Here is a 26393-nt window from a genome sequence, read left to right as displayed (position 1 = left end):
GTTGAGAAATCCTGGTTTAGTGTAAACCTAAGAGGACAAATAGAGTTCTGAAAAATCAATTGTATTAATATTTTAAGCAATGACTCAAACGGTAAAACAGATAACATGTTCAGGGAATGCAGACCAAAAGCTTCTGCAAAATTAATCATTCCTTTCTTTTTGCTACCTCAGCACCTTGTTTATAATTATAGATTTGGAGACATGTCTATAATGTAAAATGTATTACAGTTATTTATGTCTTTCTTCCACTAAATTGTGAGCAGTCTTAACTGTTTATTCCTGGTGCCTTGGTCCTTTTTTTTTTTTAATTGAATAATATCAGATTTTTAAAAATCGTCATGAATTTAGAGAGTTATTCAAAAGTACAAATTGGAAGAAGCACCCCACCACAAAAAAAAAAAAAAAACCTATAATCATGGTGATAGTTGGTTGATTAACAAACTGAACCCCAAAAGAGTAATTACAAAGAACCTACATGAGCAACGTGCTATTTCCCCTATGTGTCAGGTAATGTTTACTTCCGTGTATCTACTTTCATTTGTGCTGGGAAAGACTTACAGATTTCATTTAATCCCTGAGAGACTCTAAACTTGAGGACAAAGGTCATCTGGTGTGTCTTTGTTTCCTCTGTATCCCCAGCATGTAGCAGTGCTTGGCATATAGATGGAATCCTTAAAAGAATCTTATGACGTAGCTATGAAAAATATTTTCATAATGATAATTTTTGGAGCTTGCTATGTGCTGGACACTAAGCTAATCATATCCCATACATTGCCTCATATAATCCTCACCATGACTCTGTGAGTATTGTTACCCTTTAGTACAGATAATGATAGCCCATGTTTATTGGTCACTCACTCAATAATATTGTTGCAAGCACTTCATATATTAACTTAATTAATTATCTCAACAAACCTATAAGGTAAAGGTACCTTAAAATGAGATTACCCTCATTTTAAAGAGGAAGAAACTGAGGTAACTCAGGTTACCTAGCTGGTAAGTGACAGAATTTTGTACCCCTGGTAACCTGGTTCTGGAGTCCATGCAATTAACCCCGTCACTGTACTGCTTTTCTTAGAAAATCTTAGCTAAGTTAGGTAACCTAAAGTTATACAGCTAACAAAGAGTGAAACTGATATTTAAGCCAAGACTTTGCCATTCTAAAGCTCATATTCTTTCCACCAGTCTAATTACCTCTCCAAAAATAGAAATCTTCTGCATTTCTTTTGTGACAAACTTAAGACTTTTCTCCATAAGTGTCATTTTCTTTTAATTTTTTTTGTACTTTAAGTAAAAGCTTACAAATCAAGTCGGTCTGTCCTGCAAAAATTTCTATACACCTTGCTATATACCCCTAATTGCTCTCCCCCACCATGAACTGCACACTCCTTCCCTCCACTCTCTATTTTCGTGTCCATTCGGCCAGCTTCTGAGCCCCTCTGCCCTCTCATCTCCCCTCCAGACAGAAGATGCCCACATAGTCTCATGTGTCTACTTGATCCAAGAAGCTCACTCTTCACCAGTATCATTTTCTATCCCATAGTCCAGTCCAATCCCTGTCTGAAGAGTTGGCTTTGGGAATGGTTCCTGTCTTGGGGTAACAGAAGGTCTGGGGAGCATGACCTCTGGGGTCCTTCTAGTCTGAGTCAGATCATTAAGTTTGGTCTCTTTATGAGAACTTGAGGTCTGCATCCCACTGCTCTCCTGCTCCCTCAGGGGCTCTCCGTTGCACTCCCTGTCAGGGCAGTCATCAGTTGTGGTAGCCGGGCACCATCTAGCTCTTCTGGTCTCAGGCCGAGGCAGTCTGTGGTTTATGTGGTCCTTTATGTCTCCTGGGCTCGTATTTACCTTGCATCTTTGGTGTTCTTCATTCTCCTTAACTCCAGGTGGGTTGAGACCAGTTGATGCATCTTAGATGGCCACTTGCTAGCATTTAGGATCCCAGAAGCTACTCTCCAAAGTGGAAGGCAGAATGTTAATAGATTTTATTATGCCAGCTGACTTAGATGTCCCCTGAATCCATGGTCCCCAAACCCCCACCCCTGCTATGCTGGCCTTCAAAGCATTCAGTTTATTCAGGAAACTTCTTTGCTTTTGGTTTGGTCCAGTTGTGCTGACCTCCCCTGTATTGTGTGCTGTCTTTCCCTTCACCTAAAGTAGTTCTTATCTACTATCAGTGAATGCCCCTCTCCCACCCCTCCTCCCTACCCCTTCTCGTAACCATGAAAGAATGTTTTCTTCTCAGTTTAAACTATTTCTCCAGTTATTATAATAGTGCTCTTATACAATATTTGTCCTTTGGAACTAATTTCACTCAGCATAATGCCTTCCAGAGTCCTCCACATTATGAAATATTTCAGATTCATCATTGTTCTTTATTGATGCATAATATTCCATTGTGTGAATATACCATAATTTATCCATTCACCTGTTGATGGGCATCTTGATTGCTTCCATCTTTTTCCTATTGTAAACAGTGTTGCAGTGAACATAGGTGTGCATATATCTGTTCGTGTAAAGGCTCTGAATTCTCTAGGATATATTCCAAGGAGTGGGATTGCTGGATCATATGGTAATTCTATTTCTAGTTTTTTAAGGAAGCACCAAATCGATTTCCAAAGTGGTTGTACCATTTTACATTCCCAATAGCAGTGTATAACTCCACAACCTCTCCAACATGTATTATTTTGTGTTTTTTGGATTAATGCTAGCCTTGTTGGAGTGAGATGGATTCTCACTGTAGTTTTGATTTGCATTTCTCTAATGGCTAATGACCGTGAGACCGTGAGCATTTCCTCATGTGTCTGTTAGCTACCTGAATGTCTTCAGTGAAGTGCCTGTTCATATCTTTTGCCCATTTTTTAATTAGGTTATTTATCTTTTTGCAGTTGAGTTTTTGCAGTATCATGTAGATTTTAGAGATCAAACGCTGATTGGAAATGTCATAGGCAAAAATTTTTTCCCAGTCTGTAGGTAATCTTTTTACTCTTTTGGTGAGGTCTTTGGATGAGCATAGGTGTTTGATTTTTAGGAGCTTGCAGTTATCTGGTTTGTTAGTTGTCTGCATTGTTAGTAATGTTTTATATACTATTTATGCCATGTATTAGGGCTCCTAGTATTGTCCCTATTTTTTCTTCCATGATCTTTATCGATTTAGGTTTTATATTTAGGTCTTTGATCCATTTTGAGTTAGTTTTTGTGCATGGAGTGAGGTATGGGTCTTGTTTCATTTTTTTGCAGGTGGATATCCAGTTATGCCAGCACCATTTGTTAAAGAGACTGTCTTTTCCCCATTTAACTGACTTTGGGCCTTTGTCAAATATCAGCTGCACATATGTGGATGGATTTGTGTCTGGATTCTCACTTCTGTTCCATCGGTCTATGTGTCTGTTGTTGTACCAGTACCAGGCTGTTTTGACTACTGTAGCAGGATTAAAAAAAAAAAAAAGGTAGGTTCTAAAATCAGGTAGAGTGAGGCCTCCCACTTTGTTCTTCTTTTTCAGTAATGCTTTACTTATCGGGGGTCTCTTTCCCTTCCATATGAAGTTGGTGATGTGTTTCTCAATCTCATTAAAAAATGTTGAAATTTGAATCGGAATTGCATTGTATCTGTATATCATTTTTGGTAGAGTAGACTTTTTTACAATGTTAAGTCGTCTTATCCATGAGCAAGATATGTTTTTCCACTTATGTAGGTCTCTTTTGGTTTCTTGCAGTACTGTCTTGTAGTTTTCTTTGTATAGGTCTTTTACATCTCTGGTGAGATTTATTCCTAAGTATTTTATCTTCTTGGGGGCTACTGTAAATGGTATTAATTTGGTGATTTCCTCCTCAATGTTCTTTTTGTTGATGTAGAGGAATCCAACTGATTTTTGTATGTTTATCTTATATGCTGACACTCTGATGAACTCTTCTATTAGTTTCAGTAGTTTTCTCGAGGATTCCTTAGGGTTTTCTGTGTATAAGATCATGTCATTTGCAAATAGAGATACTATTACTTCTTCCTTGTCAACCTGGATGCCCTTTATTTCTTTATCTAGCCTAATTGCTCTGGCTAGGACCTCCAGCACAATGTTGAATGAGAGTGGTGATAAAGGGCATTCTTGTCTGGTTCCCAGTCTCAAGGGGGATGCTTTCAGGCTCTCTCCACTTAGGTTGATGTTGGCTGTTGCCTTTGTATAAATGCCCTTTATTATGTTGAGGAGTTTTCCTTCTATTCCTATTTTGCTGAGAGTTTTTATCATGAATGGGTATTGAACTTTGTCAAATGCCTTTTCTGCATCAATTGATAAAATCATGTGGTTCTTGACTTTTATTTTATTTATATGATAAAAAAAAAATGATGGATTACATTAATTGTTTTTCTGATGTTGAACCATCCCCGCATACCTGGTATGAATCCCACTTGGTCACGGTGAATTATTTTTTTAATGTGTTGTTGAATTCTATTGGCTAGAATTTTGTTGAGGATTTTTGCATCTAAGTTCATGAGGGATAAAAAAAAAAATGAGGGATATAGGTCTGTAATTTTCCTTTTTTGTTGTTTTTTTACCTGGTTTTGGTATCAGGGTGTGCTGGCTTCAGAGAATGAGTTTGGGAGTATTCCATCCTTTTCTATGCTCTGGAATACCTTTAGTAGCAGTGATGTTAACTCTTCTCAAGTTTAAAACTGTGCAGTTAAGCCATCTGGGCTAGGGCTTTTTTTTGTTGTTGGGAATTTTTTGATTACCTTTTCAATCTCTTCTTTTGTTATGGGTCTATTTAGTTGTTCTACCTCTCTTTGTGTTAGTTTAGGTAGGTAGTGCATTTCAAGGAATTCATCCATTTCTTTTAGGTTTCAGATTTGTTAGAGTACAATTTTTCTTGTACTCTAACATGATTGATTCTTTTAATTTCAGTTGGGTCTTTTGTAATATTGCCCATCTCATTTCTTATTCGGGTTATTTGCTTCCTCTCCTGTGTTTCTTTTGTCAGTTTGGCCAGTGGTTTATCAATTTTGTTAATTTTTTCTAAGAACCAGCTTTTGGTCTTGTTAACTCTTTTAATTGTTTTTCTATTTCATTTAGTTCTGCTCTAATTTTTACTATTGCTTTCTTCTGGTGCCTGGGGGTTTCTTTTGTTGCTCTCTTTCTATTTGTTCAAGTTGTAGGGATAATTCTTTGATTTTGGCCCTTTCTTCTTTTTGTATGTGTGCATTTATTGGTATAAATTGACCTCTGAGCACTGCTTTCGCTGTGTCCCAAAGGTTCTGATAGGAAGTGTTTTCATTCTCATTGGATTCTGTGAATTTCTTTATTCTAACCTTTATTTCTTCTGTAACCCAGTCATTTTTGAGCAGAGTATTGTTCAGTTTCCAAGTGTTTGATTTCTTTTCCTTACGTTTTCTCTTCTTGATTTGTACTTTTATGGCCTTATGATCAGATAAGATGCTTTGTAATATTTCGATGTTTTGGATTCTGCTAAGGCTTGCTTTATGACCTAGTATGTGGTCTGCTCTAGAGAATGTTCCATGTGCATTGGAAAAGAAAGTATACTTGGCTGCTGTTCGGTGGAGTGTTCTGTATATGTCTATGAGGTCAACTTGGTTGACAGTGGCATTTAGATCTTCCTTGTCTTTATTGAGCTTCTTTCTGGATGTCCTGTCCTTCACCGAAAGTGGCATGTTGAAGTCTCCTACTATAATTGTGGAGCTGTCTATCTGACTTTTCAATGCTGTTAGAGTTTGTTTTAGGTATCTTGAAGCCCTGTCATTGGGTGCATAAATATTTAATATGGTTGTATCCTCCTGGTATGTTGTCCCTTTAATCATTATATAGTGTCCTTCCTTATCCTGTGTGGTGGATTTAACTTTAAAGTCTATTTTGTTGGAAATTAATACTGCCACTCATGCTCTGTTTTGATTGTTGTTTGCTTGATATATTTTTTCCATCCTTTGAGTTTTAGTTTGTTTGCATCTCTAAGGTGTTTCTCTTGTAGGCAGCATATAGACAGATTATGTTTTTTTATCCATTCTGCCACTGTCTGTTTCTTTATTGCTGCATTTAGTCCATTTATATTCAGCATAATTATAGATAGGTATGAGTTTAGTGCTGTCATTTTGATGTCTTTTTTTTGTGGGTTGTTGACAGTTTCTTTTTCCCACTTATTTTTTTGTGCTGAGTACTTTATATATTGTCTTTTCCTCTTATTTGTTGTTGTTGATTTTGTTTCTGCTGAGTCTCTATTTTTTTCTTGTGTTTTATTTTGATGAGTAGGATAGTTAGTCGCCTTTGTGGTTACCTGAATATTTACCCCTATTTTTCTAAGTTTAATCCTAACTTGTATTTCTTTATATCGTCTTGCCTTCCTCTCCATATGAAAGATCTATGACTACATTTCTTAATCCCTCTTTACTGTTTTAATGTTGTCTTCTTTTACATAATAACATCACTGTTTCTCCGTTTTGAGCGTTTTTTAATCTTGATTTGTTTTTGTGATTTCCCTGTCTGGATTGATCTCTGATTGCTCTGTCCAGTGTTCCAGTCTTGGGTTGATACCTGATATTATTGATCTTCTAACCAAAGAACTCCCTTTAGAATTTCTTATGGTTTTGGTTTGGTTTTTACAAATTCCCTAAACTTCTGTTTATCTGGAAATGTCCTAATTTCACTTTCATATTTGAGAGACAATTTTGGTGGCTATGATTCTTGGCTGGCAATTTTTTTCCGTCAATGCTTTATATAAGTCATCCCATTGCCTTCTTGCCTGCATGGTTTCTGCCAAGTAGTCCGAGCTAATTCTTATTGACTCTCCTTTGTAGGTGACTTTTCCGTTATCCCTAGCTACTCTTAAAATTCTCTCTTTATATTTGGTTTTGGCAAGTTTGATTATAATATGTTTTGGTGACTTTCTTTTAAAATCTACCTTATGTGGAGTTCAATGAGCATCTTGGATAGATATCTTCTCATCTTTCACGGTATCAGGGAAGTTTTCTGCCAACAAATGCTCAACAATTCTCTCTGTATTTTCTATTGTCCCTCCCTGTTCTGGTACTCCAATCACTCGTAGGTTATTTCTCTTGATAGGGTCCCACATGATTCTTAAGTTTTCTTCATTTTTTTTAATTCTTTTATCTGATTTTTCTTCAAATATATTGGTGCCAAGTCTTTTATCTTCAAGCTCACCAATTCTGCCTTCCACTTGCTCAATTCTGCTCCTCTGACTTTCTATTAAGTTGTCTAATTCTGCAATTTTATTGTTAATCTTCTGAATTCCTGATTGCTGTCTCTCTATGGATTCTTGCAGCTTGTTAAATTTTTCATTATGTTCTTGAATAATCTTCTTAATTTCTTCAACTAGTTTATCTGTGTGTTCCTTGGCTTATTTTGTGTACTGCCTGATCACCTTCCTAGTCTCGTTCCTGTTGTCTTGAAGAGTTCTGTATATAAATCTTTTGAATTCTGGGTCTGGTAATTCTAGGAAGACACCTTCATCCAGAAGATCCGTTGATTCTTTGTTTTGAGAGCTTATTGAGGCAATCATGGTCTGTTTCTTTATGTGACTTGATATTGACTGTTGTCTCCGAGCCATCTATAAGTTACTGTATTAGTTTATTTTATGTTTGCTTACTATATCCTGGCTTATTGCTTTGTTTTGTTTTGGTATGCCCATATGGATTGCTTGAGTGAGCTAGCCTGATTATTTTTGCCTTTAAAGCTCTGACGTCCTGTCACCGGATGGCTAGAGCTATTATCAGGTATATCAGTCTAGGATTCCATTCACTTTTCTTGTAAGAATTCAGCTCAGGTGTGTGGTACAGGCTCTGTCCTACAGTCTTGGAGGTGCAGGGGTGATTGGTGTAGGTACCAGTATCTGGTTGCAGCAGGGGGTCACACTATGAACAAGGCAGGGGGCTGAGAACCGTCCTCTGAGTGTCTGTGAGGAAATCGTGTCCTTGTTTCCTAGAGCATACAGGTGGGTGGATCCTGCAGACGGACCGTGGGCGCCCAATGCTTTTGGTTGTAAGGACTGGGAGGTACCAGTTATCCTTGGGCCCCTGTTGCAGGTGGCTGGGTGACCTGAGCAGAGCCACCAGTTCTTATGCCCCCTGATGTGGGTAGGTGAGGACCCTGTTTAATAGGAAAAAAAAAAATAGGAAAGGCAGTGTCAAATATCAAACACCCACCTCTTCACTGCACAGCTGAAACAGTTGGAGCCTGCCAACAAGGGCCTATTCTCCTGAAATAGGCCCACACAGGACCACACAGGGGGGAAAGTGTTCAAAGTCCACAGACCGTTTATGCCTGGACAGGAGCCACTTCTGTTCTCAGCTCCCCAACTTAGTGGAGCTGGCAAATTATCTTTTCCCCCAATTGTGAATTTATTCTTACTCTAAAGCCAGGAGGATGGCTCAGGGTGGTTAATAGGGCCTATTAACAGGGAAATCAACAGCCACTGAAGCCGGCCTGGGGGCTGGGGGTGCGGTAAAATATATGCAAATACTTAGCTTTTGCCGAGAGCACAGTTCTTCTCTGGTTCCAGAGGTGTGAGTAGGCTGTGCGCCTGGCTGCTTCTCCCTGAGGAAACTGCAGCCGAACACTACCACCAGCCTGCCGCAGCCGCTCCTGGGAATGGTGCCTGAGGGATCCCAGCAATTCAGGTCCGGCAACTCCCCTCAGCTTCTGAACCGTTTCTCCCTCCACCTGCCACTCAGTCCGTTTTTTAACTTTGCCTTTGATGTTCAGGGCTTCTAGCTTGTCATAAATATAATCGTTTCACTTGTTTTTTGGGTCTTTGTTGTAAGAGGGATCGCAGGAAGCGTCTGGCTATTCTGCCATCTTGGCCCCGCTTCCCAAGAGTGTCATTTTTTTGATAAAGCCAACCTAAACTACCTATCCCCTCTTCAAATGTGTTAAACCAGCACTTAACTACAGAAGAAAAAGCAGCATGCCTTATTTTCTCTGCTATATTATAATAGTTACAGGAGCCAAAAAATTGGTCTTGTTACAGTAACACCCTACTGGGCATAAAAACTCACTGAATTCATGATAAATATGTTAAATAATCATAAATAGATTCATTAACAAAGGGATCTGGGTATAATTTAGCAACTGTCACCAAAAGTAAAATGCTATAAAGATGATTGCTGTAAGTTGGGTTCCATGGGAAGCAGACTCTGAGATGAAGAATAGCATGGAGAGTTTATTAGGGAGTATTCTTTAAAGCAACACTTGTGCAGGACCAGAAGGAAGCAGGATTAGACAGAGGAATAAATAAAACTGCACTGTAATCACAACAAGGCCTTGGATGACACCACAGGTAGTTCTGACACTGGAATGGTCCTTCAAAGTAGTTCCAAGAGGGCATGAGGTTCAAGCCTTTATACCTGTGCACAGGTAAGTCTTCAGCTGTGAGCTGTCCAGAGAAGGGATCATGGCCTTGGATTAGGTGGCACTCTTCATCTAAGAGCCTGCAGCTGTCAGCCATCTTCCCAGCGGCTGGGAGATTAAGTCCTCCAGTACTGAATGGGAAATCTGAGTGACACAGCACAGCACCCCAAACTGCCCACTCCTTGTGCCACTAAGATCCATTTGCTTCATATAAATTCTGGGAATTGCCCCTTCAGGACCCCGGAGGGCTAAGTTCCTGAGGAAAACTTAGAAAGGTCAGTGGAATTAACTGCAGCTTCTGCTACTGCAGCTGGCATCACAGGGGAACACACACAGGGGGAAAAGGAAGGTAGACAACCCAGACAGATGTATTTACAAGCCCAAGAACACCAAGATTGCTGGCAGCTACTAGAAGCTGAAAGAGACAAGGAAGGACCTCCCCCTAAATTTGGACTTGCAGCCTCCTGAACTGTGAGGAAATTACTTTCTGCCCTTTAAAGCAACCCGCTTGTGGTATCTGTGTTATGGCACCACTAGCAACCTAAGACATTCCCTTGTGCAACTTTATGTTCCACCTCTGTCCTTGATTCCATACTCTTGGAATCAAATCTCATAGACACTCTCTCAGCTTCTGAGGTACACGTTAGCTGGGCTCTGCAAAATCTTCAGGATGTATTACCCTTCCTACTTAGTAGGCCCAGCACGTCCTCTGTTGGTTTATATTGCAACTTATCTTCAGTTATTGCCTAGTGGCCAGGAGGGGAGATGGGGACAGATCTTGAGGCAAAGGTACATGTTATTTTGAAGGACACAGGTCTCTTAATCATCTTCAAGAAAGAGGAAAGCATTAGTTCTTAAGGAGGAGTGGGTCTCTTCTATAGACTCCAAGGTTCAGGAGAGTCTGGGGTTTCAAGATTTGAATGGATCAATCTAGTTGTCACTGTATCTTAGAGTTCCTTTGTTTCCTGACTGGCACCTTGACGTCGCATAGTTGACTTGCCTAGGTTGAAAATTTAACATTCTTGGAACTCTGCTATTGTGATTAGTCCTGGTCCAGAGCTTTCTCTGCCCTTCTGCAACAGGAGGGGAGTTTTTTAGTATTCTGCCTTTCCTTGTCTCTTCCAAAAGCATTAATTACCTCCAGTAACAGCCATCCAATTCCATTGTCTTTAGAATTACCATTGCCCCATATTTCTCAAATGCCTGGTATATTGCCCCCCAGTGCACTTCCTTCCATTGGTATACCATCTCAGTTCATCATCAGTGAAAAGGTGAACAATTGCAATGCATCTTGGGCCTGCATCTACAACTATCTACAGCCAAGGATGAGGTCCTCATTGCCACTCAGGCAGCAGGTGATGGAGCTCCAAAATTCCACCTTGGTATCAGCTTTCTACCTCTCCTGGCACCAACTGTCACAGGTTGGATTCTCCATGAAGCAAACTCTGAGATAGAGACTAGTGTGCAGAAAGTTTTTAAGGGAGTACTCTTGGGATAAATACCTGGGAGGACAATGGGAAGAAGAAAGAATGAGTAAAGGAAGAAACTGAGCTGAAAAATAGCCCCAACAAAGCCTCAGATGAGCGCTCAGGGGGCTCTGAAACTGTGGTGGTCTTCCTGAGTTGCCCAAGTTCACTGAGGGGCCAGGTGTTCATACACCCACATCAACCAGTCATTGGATTCAGGCTTCCCTGGGAAGGGGCGTGAATTTGGATGATGTGGGTCTCTTCAGCAGAGACTAATTTGAGTATGTCCTTGGTTCTAAAGGATGGATCTGGACGGGCCAGAACAGAATGCACGACCGTGATGCTGACAGGATTTGAGAACTAAAAGGGAACAGAGAATGAATATCCTTAGGTAGAGGAAGTCCTTTCATAAGTACAACCTCGTTGCTAAGGCATGATTGCTTTTATCACATGCTAGTTAATATGATTTGACTCTAGTTAAAAAAAATTTTTGTACTGATTGTAAAGTAATTTTGAAGATATTTTGTCGATAAGACTTCTAGAAACACCTGAACCAAAACGATTATTCCGAGTTTAGAACAGAGGTATCAGACAGCTTAAGTCTTTGGTTATACTTCTGCTTTAATAGAGTAACATTTGAAAATACAAAGATACCCAGAAAAAAAAAAAAGTAAAGAATATGAGGTACAGAGAGCACAGCCGTGCTTTAACTTGGGTCTTAAATTTCCAACTCTAACGGCAATCCTACTTCTAGATAAACAATGCCTTCTACTCTGCAAACATAGCCAGTCGGGGTATTATGGTAACACACTTCACACTGTAAAACACAAACACCCACTCTAAAAATTCACTGTGTGTTGCATCTTGATTTTTTTTTCCGCCATAAAAAAAGAGGCATAACCTTCCTTCACAATCAGTTGGCTTCCTGGAGACAAAAAGGCATGGCCTGTCAATTTGCTTCTCAAACTGAATTTTTTTTTTAAGTATAACTTATTCTTTCAAGCAATTTTATAGACATGGGAGCCTTGTTAATTTCGTAGTAAGGTTGGCTGAATATGGTAGAAAGGAAATGCAAGTATTTTCCAGAACAATAGGACAGATAACAGTGTTAAAGCGTAAGCATATGTCTTTTGAAAACTTTATAAGAAACAGAAAAGAGATATAAATTTAAGCTTCTTTGTCAAATGTTTAAAGATTTCTATAAAACTTTTTGTTCCCAAAATTAATCATTTAACCATGGCACACAAAAGATACTGAACACATCGCCTGGTGTCAAGGTGGTGAAACCCTCTCTTTATATGCTAAAATCTTCTTCCGATCCATCTTGAGCTGAGTCCTGCTTGTCTGAGGGCAGATCCCTCCCACGAGGCCTGAAGTTGTGATAGAAAGCATTGTTTCCGTCTACTGGCTGGTATTCTTGGTTGATTTCGTTAGGGAAGATGCTTTCCGAGCTTAAGCCAGAGCCGGAGCCGGAGCCGGAGCCTGATCCAGAGAAGTCCTCAGAAAGAGGGAAGACATCTTGCAAGTTCTGGAACCTCGTTCTGAAGTATGACAAGAAGACAAAAGAAAACACACAGTAAAGTTTGAGACAAAAGGAAGATAATCATAACAACAAATTTTAAGATAAGGAAACAAACGCGGGCACTTGTTCCTCAAATGAAAAGAGTAAAAGCTCCCCAATTTAAAGCAAAAAAATATACGTCAGGCCTTCCCACCTGTTTAGCTATACTTATCTTGCCTAACTTACCAATCAGCATGTCACTTATCAATTCCACATCTACCCGTTGCAGACTCATACAAGCAGTGTTAATTTTCTTACAACCAGCATGTTGTTGTTAGTTGCCGTCGTATTGATTCCAACTCATAGCAACCCCATGTGTGAGGAGTAGAACTGCTCCATGGGGTTTTCACAGCTGCGGCCTTTCGGAAGCAGATTGCCACACTTGTCTTCCAAGGCATCTCTGCGTAGGTTTGAACCACCAACTTTTCAGCTAGTAGTCCAGCTCTTAACCGTTAGCAAACCTTATATTTGGAATTTACTTAAGGGGTCATTTATCAAAAACAAAGATTTCTTTTTCCATTTCTCCCGCTAAAGAAAGGATAAACATCTAAGTTAGCCTAAACAGATATTTTCTCTTAATTTAAAATTTCCAAAAACGTTCTAATAATTTACAGTACTTGAACAAAACTCACTCCTGAGAAATTCTTTGTAACAGTGAAGTATTATATCTGCCACCATATAACATTGAATTTCCTCCCAAAAAATATATCCAAAAATTATCCTGCCTTCAATGGCCATTCTTTCATCTCAAGAGGGCTGAAAGGTAGGGCTGATGTGTCTGGGTTGAGTGTAGTGGTTACAAGTCCCCTGAGCACCACGTGACCAGAGCAATGGTGCCACCTTTAAATGCCAGAAGAGGACAACAAAGCATCAGAGCAAAGAGGTGAGTTTCACAGCCTCTGGGTAATTTTCTCAATGAAAATAATAAACCACAAGCCATACAACATGCAAGCAATCCATAAATATTTACAGAAAATCTGGTCCCTCTTCCGAAAGCCAAGGAAAAGAACAGGGACAGGCAAACAAGGCCTCTACTCTTGGGAAGTTTATAATCTAATGGGGAAGACAGACAATACAAAACAAATAAACCAGGAAAATATTAGGTTGTGCTAAGTACTACGCAGAGGAATAAAATAGACTAACGTGATAGAAGGTGACCAGGTCGCTACCTTACTGGGGAATCAGGGAAAAGAAATCAGAGCTGGAACACAGATTTAGTAGTTAACTGATAAAAAACAAAACACTGTCATCGAGTCAATCCCAACTCAAAGTGACACTATGGGACACAGTAGAACTGCCCCATAAGGTTTCCAAGGCTGTAAATCTTTACAGAAGCAGACTGCCACATCTTTCTCCTGCTGAGAAGCTAGTGGGTTCGAACCACCTACTTCTTGGTTGGCAGCTGAGTGCTTTAACCACTGTGCCACCAAGGCTCCTTTACTGACATGTATATGGAATTAAATGACATGGAATGGAATGAGGTCACTAGGAAAAGCACATAGATAGATAAGGGGGCCCAGGACAGAGCCAGGGACATGCCAACATATTAAAGGTTGAGCAGGGGACAAAGAACAGCCAGGGAAGCAAGTGGGAACCTAGGAGAAGTGGGGTCATGGGAATCCAGGAGAAGCGGGGTTGTGGAAGCCCAGAAGAAAGTATTTCAAAGGAGGTGGTGGTCAATTGTTCTTGAAGGGACTTAAGAAATGAAGTAAGCTAAAAACAGACCAGTGGATGTGTCAACCTGGAGTAACTGTGACCTTAGCAGTAGTCTCACAGAAGGTGGTTGAGGAGAAGGTGGTGACAGCAAGTATAGGCAACACTCACAGGAAGGGTCACGTGAACAGGAGCAGAGAATGGGCAACAGCTGGAGGGAGGTTGAGTCAAAGGAGGGCTTTTATCCAAACAAGGGAGATACTAGAGAACATTTGCATGCTGACTGGGCAAAGATGCTGAAGAGTTCAGAGGGGTTAACTGCAGAACTGAAGCCCTGGAGAAGGTGCGTGGAGATTCACATACGTGAGGTGTGGCCTTAAAAGCTGCAACACTCAGGGTCCAATAAGGAAATTTCTTTGAATATTTAACAGAGAAGGAATTGGTATACATGTGATGGAAGAGAAGTGAAGCCAAACGGGGGATGGTGAGGTAGCCCAAAGATTATCGACAGCAAGAAGACACTTGTATCCTGGGCTGGGGGAAAGATGGAAGGAGGTGGTGTTACCTGAGCCCAGGGATTGGCCACCTGGTGGAAGCTGAAGCCATGGACGAGACACAGCCCTGCCAGAAGTGCCACCAAGGCAGACAGTGAGAGGAAACACCCTGGTCTCTCCCTTCTTCCATGCTCTGCACTCTCCCTTCCATGGCTTCCATTGGCTTAATTCAGCCACCGACCTGGAGCCTGAGAAATGCAGTCCACAAGGGTCAGTCCCCCTTGCTACAGAACAGAGCCGGAGAAAGACAAGGAATGGATCTGAGGGCAAACAGGCGCAGGATTGGCACAAAAGCAGGGATCATTCATCCACAGGGACAGGAAGGAAAGCACAGTACCAGAAGTTCAAACTCAGTACTGTGGACTTAAGAGTAAAAACACAGGCAAAGGACCGCCAACCTGCATTCTGAGGATGGCAGTGAAAAACCAAACCAGCAAAACAGAAGCCTGAAGGAAACACTCTAAACAATCCTCCCACCACCATGACAGGACCTCAGCAGAGGTTGTGAAGTTATGATCACATTAAAATCTGTGAAATCCTACTTACGAAAAAGGGTCATTCCTTGGAGGGAGAATTCTGTTGGATTCGCCTGGAGATAGGTCGAACACTGGTCCCCTCTCATTAATGCAGTTGGCAGAATTACTGTCTGGGTTGCAGCGTACCCACTGGTGTCTGGCTTTCCGCATAGGATGACCTGCCCAAACAAGGAACCCGCGTGCTTAATGAGTATGTCTTACACAGCTTCTAATCACACTCCCTGAGAAATTTTGAATTAAATATATTCTAAACACGGTAGGAGGTGGGGTGTGGATAAAAGCTTTATGCCCATTAATATAGCAGCAGCACCCACCATGTGCCAGGCTTCTATATACATTATTGGTATAGACATGGTCCTTAGGTGGTGCAGATGGTTTGCACTCAACTGCTAACCTAAAGGTTGGTGGTTCGAACCTACCTAGCAGTATCACAGAAGAAAAGCTCTGGTGATCAGCTTCTGTAAAGATTACAGCTAAGAAATCCCTATGGAGCAGTTCTGCCCTGTAACACATGGGATTTGCCATGAGTCAGCAACGACTCAATGGCAACCAACAACAACAATTTGTATACACATTGTTTGTCCTTTTCACAACACCCCGGTAATGAAACAGAGCGTTTAAGGTTAGAACAGTCTTTTGGAACCAGCCACCTTTGGAATCAGGAGCTCTGTAGCAGCTGTGAAACCTTAACTCCCCTAAGTCCCCACTGTAAAATGAAGGTACCAACAGGTCTCTATCTCATAAACTTGTCCCAAAAATTAAATGAGAAAATGCACGTAAAGACCTTCGCATAGTGCCAGGCACATGGTAAACACTTGGTAAGATTAACTATTATTATTTTTGTACTATTATCCCATCTTACACAATGGAAAACCGAGGTCACACAGTAGCAGACTGGAGATTCAAACCTGCAGCTGACTCCACAGCCCACCTCTTTTTGCAGAGGTGACTTGAAACATGTTCAGAATAGTTAAAGAATACCTGGAAAAGTACGTAGCCTTAGTCCTCGTGTTTTAGGGTCATAAGGTATTTTTAGGAATGAAAATTAGCTCAAAACTCATCCTCTGTGTTCTACGTATACTCAGATCAGTCAGAGACTTCACAAAAACAAGCCTCTTCTAGTCACAGAGGAGTATATTTTAACATCCCAGTCTGTCATAGCTTTTTTTTTTTTTTAATTTCTATGAAAAAGACTTCGAACCTGGTATTAGGAGGTTCTACAGGAGACCCTTTATTAGCCTGAAATGAATTCTTCATTCCTCAGCTCCGCCAGGACTGAGGGCTGCTGGTGAGAAATGCTTCCCCACCCTTTGAAGAGCTCACCTCCTCACCGTGCCAGTCAGATGCCTTATTCAAACAGGTGCTACTAGTAACCACCTAGCAAAAAAGAGCCTGTCTAGAATTCTCGAAAAGCAGGAAAGGTGGTTTTAAAGACCAGCACTTGGTTGTCCCCTACAGATTGGCGTGTAAATGATAAGAACTAAAAAAAAAAAAAAGACAAAAACCGGTGTTGCTGGCAATCACTGCAGCATCGTTTGTAACAGCAACAGACAGAAAAATGGAATGTCCATCAGCCACAAACTGGTTACAGAAATTAAAGGATAGCCCTACAGTGCTACACAGCTATCAAAAGGCACGCGGCAGCTCTTCGTGTGCTCGTGGAGAATAATCTCCCAGGTGTAACCAGCAGCCGTTGACTGTGACTCACGGTGATCCCACGTGTCAGAGTCGAACTGTGCTCCACAGGGTTCTCAAATGGCTCATTTTTCAGACATAGATCACCAGGCCTTTCTTCTGCGGTGCCTCTGGGTAGATTCTAACCTCCAACCTTTCGGTTAACAGCTAAGCAGGTTAACTGTTTACACCACCCAGGGACTCCTCTCCAAAGTATATTATTAAGTAAAAAAAAGCAAGGAGCCGTATGCATAGTGTGTTACCATTAGTGTGTGTTTGCATTCTTTGAGAATGTATTTACATACATGCTTAATGTACGGAACGTCTCCTGAAAAGACACACAACAAACGGCGACCTTTGTGAACACACTGGGGAGAGCAGCATGAAGGAGACCAACTTTTTCCTGTATGTCATTTTCAACCTTTTGATTTCTGAGCCACATGTATGCATCACCTATTCAAAATGAATTATTATTTTTTAACAGCTTTATTAAGATTGCATTGACATAATAAGCTGTACTTATTTAAAGTGTACAATTTAATGTTTTAACATATGAATGTGCTCATAGAATCATCACTACAACCAAGGTAATGAACATATCTATAACACTCAAAAGTTTCCCTGTGCCCTTTTGTAATCCTCACCCTCTCCTTCCTCTTGGTCCCTCCTTCCCCCACACAACCCCTAATCTGCTTTAGATCACAATAGATGACTTTGTATTTTCTAGAATGCTATATAGACTGATATAGCAACTTGCCCAAGTGTTCCCTGGCTTTAGCTCAGGGAGTAGCAGAGAAGGGTTTCTACCTATAGTAGTCTCCCTTAGAAGTGGAGAGTCTATTTGGGTATTCCTTACATCTAGACTGCTTTCACTGTAATTTTTAAAAATAATATTTATGTTATAAAAGGAACGTGTTCATTATAGAAAAATTTGAAAAATATGGAAAACAAAAAGAAAATTTGTCCCTCGTCTCATTACTCAACCACTCAAAGACCACGCATTTGAGTTTTGTTTTTGATTTTTCCCCCTTAGGCACCTGTGTTTGTAGGTGAGTATGCACAAGCAGCTATCAGAGGTGGAAAAGGGGAGTCCACTTCAGAACTGGAACTTCACGTTCCATCTCAATAGGATCGCCAACGACTTTGTTCTTCAAAGTCTGCAGAGTCTGGGAACTTTTTCAAAATGTCCTCTTCCTTCATGACTATTAACATTCAATTTTGTCCTAGCCAATATCTCTGATTAATTTTATAAATTTATAAATACCAAACCATTGCCACTGAGTCCATTCTGACCCTATAGGACAGAGTAGAACTGTCCCATAGAGTTTCCAAGGAGCACCTGGTGGATTCGAACTGCCAACCTTTTGGTCAGTGGACATAGCTCTTAACCACTACGCCACCAGGGTTTCCTTTATAAATACAGTATTACCAAATCATTACAAGATTAGAATATAAAAGATACACAAAACGATTCACCTTAGTCTTATTTACAATAGGAAAACACAGGAAGCAAACTAAAGAGTCAACAATAGTAAATAAATACTCAGATAAATTATGAGACATATACTCATCATAAGAAAATATTAATCAAACAGTAAAAAAGTAGTTGTTATGAAAAAGATTAGGGAGCATTATAGGGAAACCTATGTTTAAAAATGGATTTAAAAAGCTGAATACCACTTTGTACGTATAATAATTACAACTACATAAACAGCTATTGGGGAAAAAATAGGAGGAAGTATACAAAAATAACTATGGTGGTATGAAGGTGGTAGAATTATTAGTGACTTTTCCCTCTCATTTTGGTTTCCAAATTGCTGTGATAAGCAATATTACTTTAAAAATAGAAGCATTAAAAGGACTCTCAAGTAGAAAAAAAGTATTCTCCCACTGGCTTTTTCTCTTTAGAATTCCTATTCTAGCACAGTCTTCCCCATGGTTCCTCAGTGTAGTTTACAACGCCTGGTCTGGGACCAGAAACCCTGGTGGCATAGTAGTTAAGTGCTATGGCTGCTAACCAAAAAGTTGACAGTTTGAATCCACCAGCTGCTCGTTGGAAACTCTATGGGGCAGTTCTGCTCTGTCCTATAGGGTCGGCTATGAGTCGGAATCAACTCAATGGCAATGGGTTTGGTTTTTGGTTTTGATCTGGGACCACTAGTTGTCCAAAGTGGGTCAGTTCTTGTCTCTACCTGGAGGCTGGGAACAAGGCAGGCAAAATGATATCAACAAGGTCCGCCTCTTACTGGCTGTGTGACCTTGGTCAACTTACTTAACCTCTCTGTATGTATCTCCATTTCCTCATCTTTAAAATGAGGATAGAAATAGACCATCTTTTTCGGTTGCTCAGAGGAATAAATGGGATAATAAATGTTAGCTTCTTAGGATAGTACCTAGCACCATGATAAACCAGCTAAACCAGTTGCCATGATCAGTTCTGACTCATAGTACCCTGTGTGTTTCAGAATAGAACTGCACTCTGCTGTATGATCTTTTGGAAGTAGATTGCCAGCCAGGCCTTTCTTCCAAAGCACCTTTGGTTCAATTCAAACCACCAGCCTGTCAGTCAGTCATTTAGCTGCTTACTCATGTGTGCCACCCAGGGATACAACAGCACCAGGTGCTGCAGTGAAGGGGGGAAAGAGTATGACAACCCATTTCTGATAGTAGACAGCTCATAGAGACCGGAATTTAAATTCCCGTTCTACCACTTAACTATCTCTCTGATTCTCATATTTCAAATATATTTTATGTATTATTATTATACCTCAAAGAGGTCCTGTTTAAATGCGATAAAAGTATGTGAAGCACCACGGTCCTTTGTGCATCGTAGGCTTTAGTTTGGCATCTAACAACTAAGAAGCCCTTCTTGTAGCTGGGATAAAAGTACAACTTCTTCTCCAGCAGAGGGCGACGTCTTCACACTCTACGCTGTCCAGACCAGCGCTGCTCCATACAACTAAAAGGTGAACCACATACGGAAGTTTAAATGTTCTTGTAGCCATATTTTAAAAAGAAACAGGTAATATTAATTTTCATATATGCATTTAGCCCAATCTATTGAAAAGATTGTCATTTTAACATATTATCAATATAAAAGTTCTTAATGGGGCATTTTACATTCCTTTTTTCTACTGAGTCTTTGAAATCGGTCGTATATTTTGCACTTACACACGTCTCAATTTGGACTTGTCACATTTCTGGTGCTCAATAGCCACAGATGACTGGTGGCTACTATACCGGACAGCACAGTTCTAGGCTGTCTCCTCTACCTGAAGCTGATGCGCTGAAAATCAAGCTCAAGAAAATTTTGCTTGAATAGGAGGTGAAACAGAAAAAACAAAATCAGTATTAGCAGGAGGCAGCCAAGTGAGAGACTGCATCTTTCCACTGGTATAACAAATATAATTTTGGTACATAGTGAAAAAAAAAAAGAAAGAAAGAAAATTTCCTAAAGTACAAAATTCTCCCAGGGTTCAGAATTTCAGCTTTTAAAATTTATAAAGAAATAGAAGGTAGAACACCTTCACCCCCAAAGTCTATCTAAATTTGGGGTTGATGATTTTAAATGTACTCGAAAATAAGAACATGGTTACAGACACAAAATTTCTGAGGTAACTATTCAATGGTGTTGGCAGGATATGAAAATTCACCAGCAGGACTGTCCCTTGATGTGAGAGTATCTTGACTCCATCTTACATAAGATAAATATCTTATTACTATAATAATTTAAGAAATAAAAGAATGTACTTTCATGGATGGAAATGTTATCATACTAAAAAGGCCTACTTACAGCATCTGCTGGTTAATTTTGTGGTGGATTCCAAACGGAAGAAGGATTTGTGTTTGGAATCCCTTCCCTCACTGCCTGGCTTCCACCTCCCCCGCACACGAAGGTCACTAGCACTGCTTCACCAAGAACTTCTTAGGGGTAAATGTTACCGGAGCAAACAACTTCCCCACTTGAATCTGTCTGTATCTTTCTATATTGTAGTACCAATTTTTCTGCAACGTAATCACAATTTGGAATCCCTGGGTGGCACAAACAGTTAAGTGCTTGACTACTAAACAAACGGTAGGTGGATGGAACCCACCAAGAGATGCCTCAGAAGAAGGCCCTGGCAATCTGCTTCCGAAGGGTCACAGCCTTGAAACCCCATGGAGTGCAGTTCTACTCTACAACAACAATGGGGCAAACAGGAGTAGGAATAGGCCCAAGGGCAGCTGGTTTGGTTGGTTTATTTTTTATCACAATTTGTTAACTTCCTGTTCTTAACGGAGAGTTACTGCATGCAAGCTAAAGAAACTGCCTTGTTAAAAAAAAAAAAAAAAAAGACCATTTCGATTCATTCAAAATGGTAGCACTTAAACGGCAGCCTTCATTATCTAAGTTAAAGTTACTTCCTTCGTCCTATGGGCTCCACAAGATCCCTCCACCCTTGCCTGGTTTGACAAGCTATAAAAAGCTCAAAGTTTACTTTCGATTTCTCCCTCTCTATCCTCAACTCGCTACGGGGTCACTATGAGTTGGAATGGACTAGAAGGCAACAGGAAGAAAAAAAATTCTCAAGTAAGGAGCTCTGCTGGCTCAGTGGTTAAGTGATCAGCCGCTAACGGAAAGGTTGGCAGTTCGAACCTACCAGCAGCTTCCAGGAGAAAAGACCTGGCAATCTGCTTCCATAAAGATTAGAAATACAGCCTAGGAAATCCTGTGGGCCAGTTCTACTCTGTCATACGGGGTCGCTATGAGTCAGAAGCCACTTGGTAAACGTTACTGCCAGGCTCCCGGCAAAGGAAGGTTTTTTTTGCTTTTTGTTTTAGGTAAGGAAAACCTCTCATCCACCTAAGAAGACTGCTGAGTTGCAACAGAAAGTTAACTCTAACCTTAAAAATAGCCATTAATTAATTGCAAGGAGACTTACGTAAGTCTCTTAAGCCTTTTGCATGAGGCTGATGTAAAGAGCAAGAGAGGATTTCTGTCAGATCCTGTTTTTGCCTCTAGAAATTAGTGCTAACTCATCCTCAAAGGGAAGACGATGATCATTACCAGAGATCACCCAGCAGTACCACAGGCGTGCAGTTACTACCCCTACTGTGATCTAGGGGACAGCATCGAGGGGACATGTAGTCTGGCCACACTTGCTCTTAGATTTTCCATTTTCTTTCTTTCTGGGCACCTTTGAAACAGAGAGGCAATAAAAGAGTTTAGGTCATAGGCCTCATCAATAATCCTCTGAGCTCTGAATGAAATAGATTAGCCATCTATACTCTCCAGGGTCTCACACTTGTTGTAAACTTCCATTTCACTCTGCACTCTGTAGACCCGATTTTGCAATGTGTCTTTACTTCAGGTTGGCTTATAGTAACATAAGACTCTTGGAATATGCCCAGGAAATGCAAGTGACAAGTCTAATTAATTTGCACAGTTCAGTCAAACCAATGGGTTAAGTAAAACGTGTAAAGGGTGGGAAAAGAATGTTATCAAATCATATTTAGCATCACATGGACATAGAATGAAACGGTGGCCTGACTGTATTATAGCCTGTGTCGTTAGCACTTATACAGGCAGCCAGGGGTTGGTATCTAAATGAGTTATTTCTTTTGTAAGGATCAGCACAAAGCTGGTTCCTAGGAGGTGGAGGTTAAAGATGCCCCAAATGTCCAACTTTTCCAAGCTGCTGTACCGCTCCGTGATCTCTGACATCAGCTACTCCCTCTCCCCTCGGTATTCTCTCACCTGTCTTTGGGTTCCCTAATTCGCTGCAATGTCTCACAGAGCTCACAAACCACATAAAGGAAGTGGCTCATGTAGTTGTGGAGGCTGGCAAGTCCCAAATTCATGGGTCAGGCATAGGCTTCTCCTCGGCCCTCAGTCTCTGCTCAAAGGCACTCAGCTTTCTCACTCTGTAGGCCAGGAAACCCATTGTGCCACCTGTTTCGGGTCTCTCCTTCCTTGGTGGAGGTGGGCTCTTCTCTTTCCTGCCTCTGGGGTGGCTCATTTCAAGCCCCGAGGGATGGCAAAACTGACCAATCCCCTTGGTGGACTACAATTACCTTATCATACAACCCCACCCAATCACCTAGGTGGGAGTTCCAAGACCAAGGCTAGAAAGGCCACACACAAAGCAAGACATTACACCACAGCACCTGTGTCCTTTTGTATTCAGATGGGGACACCTGTCAAGGCCTTGAACCCAAGGCAAAATGCCTTTTTCTTTTAGAAGCTTCCAAGTTTTTCAGTTCATTTATTGTCTCTTTCTTGATTTCCATTTGCAACAAAGATCTAAATCTACCAGGTGATGATATAAATGTTAGTATTTTATCCAATTTCATATTGTTTTGGTTTCTTTTTCTATTTCTTCCTTTCATTCCAATACATACTATAAAAGGAACTTTTTATTTTTATTTTCGGTCTGTGTTAAGTCTATTTTACCTATGGAATCTCAATGAGGAAGTGGCACTTTTGGGAAATTTTGGAAAAATAAAGACCAGGGTATCCCCAGCACCAACTGGTCACTCAGCTCTGTGCTACAGTCGTGGATTTCAGTATCTCAATCTCATCAGAGCAGATAGTTATTAGGGAATTATTTCATAAGTTGAAGATTTTTTCCGAAAGACCCAAGTAAAGCCTGTTCCCTACAATCAACAATGTTTTATACAGTAAAACCTGCAAAAACCAGAAACCGTGTAAGACAGAAACCTGTCTTTGTTGTTGTTGTTAGGTGCCGTCAAGTTGGTTCCGACTCATAGCGACCCTACGCACAACAGAACGAAACACTCAAACCTGTGAGAGAAGGAAAATTCAAATATTTTCCACTAATAGAGAGCAATGGAAATATGGTAAGACTAAAAAAAAAAAAAAAAAAAAAGACTACACCCTGTCAAAGGCCAAAAATTTTCGAGACTCAAAAAAACAAGGCAGTCCCGTCGAGTTCCAGCTCTCACAGGTTTCGCTGTACTTTCTTAAGAAATAAGGTTAATGGAAATGCTTCATCAACATTACTTGCTGTTTTTTTTTCCGCAACTAGAAGAAAATAATCTTAGAATTTTCCAATATATGATGAAGGTACCTGAGATCACCTGTAAGATTTCACCTCCATTGGAAATAAGAACATGATAACTAGAAGTTGCTTCGAAGAAACAAATTGAGGATGTGTGTCACTGTGATTCAACATTTCCTTTATGATTTGGGGATACTGAATATTTTTCTACTATTAATTTGGCCATCCATTTGGCTGCCCATGGCCTTCTGCCTTATTTAGACATGATCCCTTATTTACCAAAGGAAAAGAAATTGTATTTTTCTTACAAACTAATCATTTTCCGTTTCTTAGTCGTGAAAGGTTTTAAGTTGTTTACTCTGACTAAAGAACCCTAAATGATAAACTTACCAAGAAATTGCCGAGTGTGATGTTTCTTTGAGTAACAGCACAAATACTAAAACTCGTTGGCCTCTCTTTTAAAAAATCTAACTGAAAAGTATCACATTAGTTATGCCTACCTAGATGTGAAAGTTTACTAAGACCCGAGTTAAAAGAAAATATATGTATATATATGCACAGGCAAACTAACCCTTATTTAAAAAGAACAGTCCCCAGTGTCAAAATCAATGACTCGGAAGTACCATCTCTTCCATGTGATGAACGCATGGGTCATTTTCTATCTTCCTTTCCTAGGCCTTTTGATTTATAAGCCACACATTTTCATGCCAGGGTATAATAACACATCTCGGTCATTGTAAGAGTTCACAAGGCTGCACCTGCTTCAGAGTTTAATTTTTCTAGTTACCAAACGTTGCCAAACTCACACTAAGGATTTCAGCCACCCGAATCCTGCCTCTTCTACTTCCTTACAATATTATATATCCCATGCCTTAAAATAAACACCTTTTTTTTTTTGGCGGGGGGGCTTACAAAGAAGAGCTCAGAAGGAAAAACCAACCACTCCTGGGTCTTACCTTGAACTGAAGATGCCAGCACGAGGATGAGGGAGAGGGCCAGGACCAGCCTGCTGCACCTGAGGAGGCTATGCATGGTGACCAGTACACTCCCACTCCAGCCGCCTGCACTCCAACCTCGCAATTAGGAAGCGGGGCAGGGTTATCTCTGTCCCTTTTAGACAAGGTTCCAAAACCTCAAACCCTGCCCAGCAGACACGTCACAATTTCCTGAACAAATAGAAAAAGATCCACATCAAAACCAAAAAAAAAAAAACCCCAGAAGCAAAATAACTATTCATACCCATTATGAAACTGTACTCCCCAGGCTTGCTTTTTTCAAAAGTTTTTTTTTTTTTTTTTGCCACTTGCCTGTTAAAAATGTTTTCCCATTGAAACAGCAAAATCAGCATTCAGGGCAGTTTGTTTTGACTTTCTTCAGGTAACAATCTAAACACGAGCTTGCTAACATTAAGAATCCACGGCACTGTTGATGAGACCAGGGAGCCAAGCACCTTTCCCTAACTGAGTGCCATCAACATAAGATATTCTTAATTTTCTTTTTCATCAGGGAGAAACATAGCTCACTGAACCAAGCTTGAGGAGTGAAACTTCAAAGCTGCTCTAACCCGCAAGAATGAGTTGCTGGATTTCAAACAAACAGCTTCTTCTCAGACTCAGTTTCCCCCATTGGATCACTGGCTCCCTCCCTCTACCTCAGGAATCCAGTGAGGGTTTTCACTTACAAAGAACTTGGTAGAACAGAAAATTTTTTCATTCCTCTGCTCTTCAAACCGAGTATTTCTTATGGTTCAATTCTATTTGTATTTTCATCTTTTCTCCTGGTAAAATTATTCAACTTGATTTTTGGATCCTTTTTGTCTTGAATGAGCTGGAAACCAGGAGCAAAGGTAGGTTCTCCTCTCAGTGGGCTGACGGACCTCAGAAAACACACAAACCACTGCCCCCGGTAAGTAAACCAAAAACCAAATCCATTGCCATACAGTCCATTCCGACTCATTGCGATCCTATGGGACAGAGTAGAACTGCCCCATAGTGTTTCCAATGAGTGACTGGTGGATTCTAACTGCTGACCTTTGGGTAGCAGCCTGAGCTCTTAACCACTGTGCCACCAGGGCTCCCCTGTAAATAAAGCCAGAGCATTTTCCCTGGTCCCAGGGATGGTGTGCAGATTTCTACAGGACTGAGGAACACCAGGTAGAGGCTCCATATTAAGGTCACACAATAAATACAACAGTTCATCACACATCCCTCCCCTGGGGGCACTTACTTTATCTGTACTTCCTTTCAGGAGTCGACCACCATGTTTCATCTGAACTCTCTATCCCTACAGCTCCCCGACAGAGTTCAAGACTCATGCCCCCACTTTCCATTTTCTTCCTCACTCTTGCCTGTTCTTTGATAGGAGGGAGGAGTTTCCCTGCCCTTGTTTTAGACTTCCTGCTGATTCCTTTACCATTTCCTGCCAAGAGCTGGCCTCAGAAACCAACTGCTGAGTAGCTGTGGTGGAAGGACACAAAGGGTGCACATTTTGACCCTCCTCAGAACCAGCCAGAAGTGTGCCCTGCCATCCAGGGATTCCTGAGTATGGCAACCAACCCTGAAAATCACAAACCCTGCGAGC

The 26393-nt window shown here is 40.7% G+C and overlaps 1 protein-coding gene across 1 annotated transcript; it reads right to left on the bottom strand.

Annotated features, from left to right (window-relative positions):
- Positions 1 to 261: 261 nt before the first annotated feature.
- On the bottom strand, positions 262 to 24909 carry SRGN (serglycin). The gene is made up of 3 exons (XM_003409038.4): positions 24770 to 24909; positions 15149 to 15296; positions 262 to 12375 (listed from the first exon to the last, which is right to left on the bottom strand). The coding sequence occupies exons 1-3, from the start codon at positions 24843 to 24845 to the stop codon at positions 12129 to 12131; spliced, it is 471 nt and encodes a 156-aa protein (XP_003409086.1). The 5' UTR covers positions 24846 to 24909; the 3' UTR covers positions 262 to 12128.
- Positions 24910 to 26393: the final 1484 nt, after the last annotated feature.

This window comes from Loxodonta africana, chromosome 16 (assembly GCF_030014295.1).
Source record: "Loxodonta africana isolate mLoxAfr1 chromosome 16, mLoxAfr1.hap2, whole genome shotgun sequence".
In the NCBI taxonomy this organism is placed as follows: Eukaryota; Metazoa; Chordata; class Mammalia; order Proboscidea; family Elephantidae; genus Loxodonta; species Loxodonta africana.
This window is presented reverse-complemented; position numbering and strand designations above follow the sequence as displayed.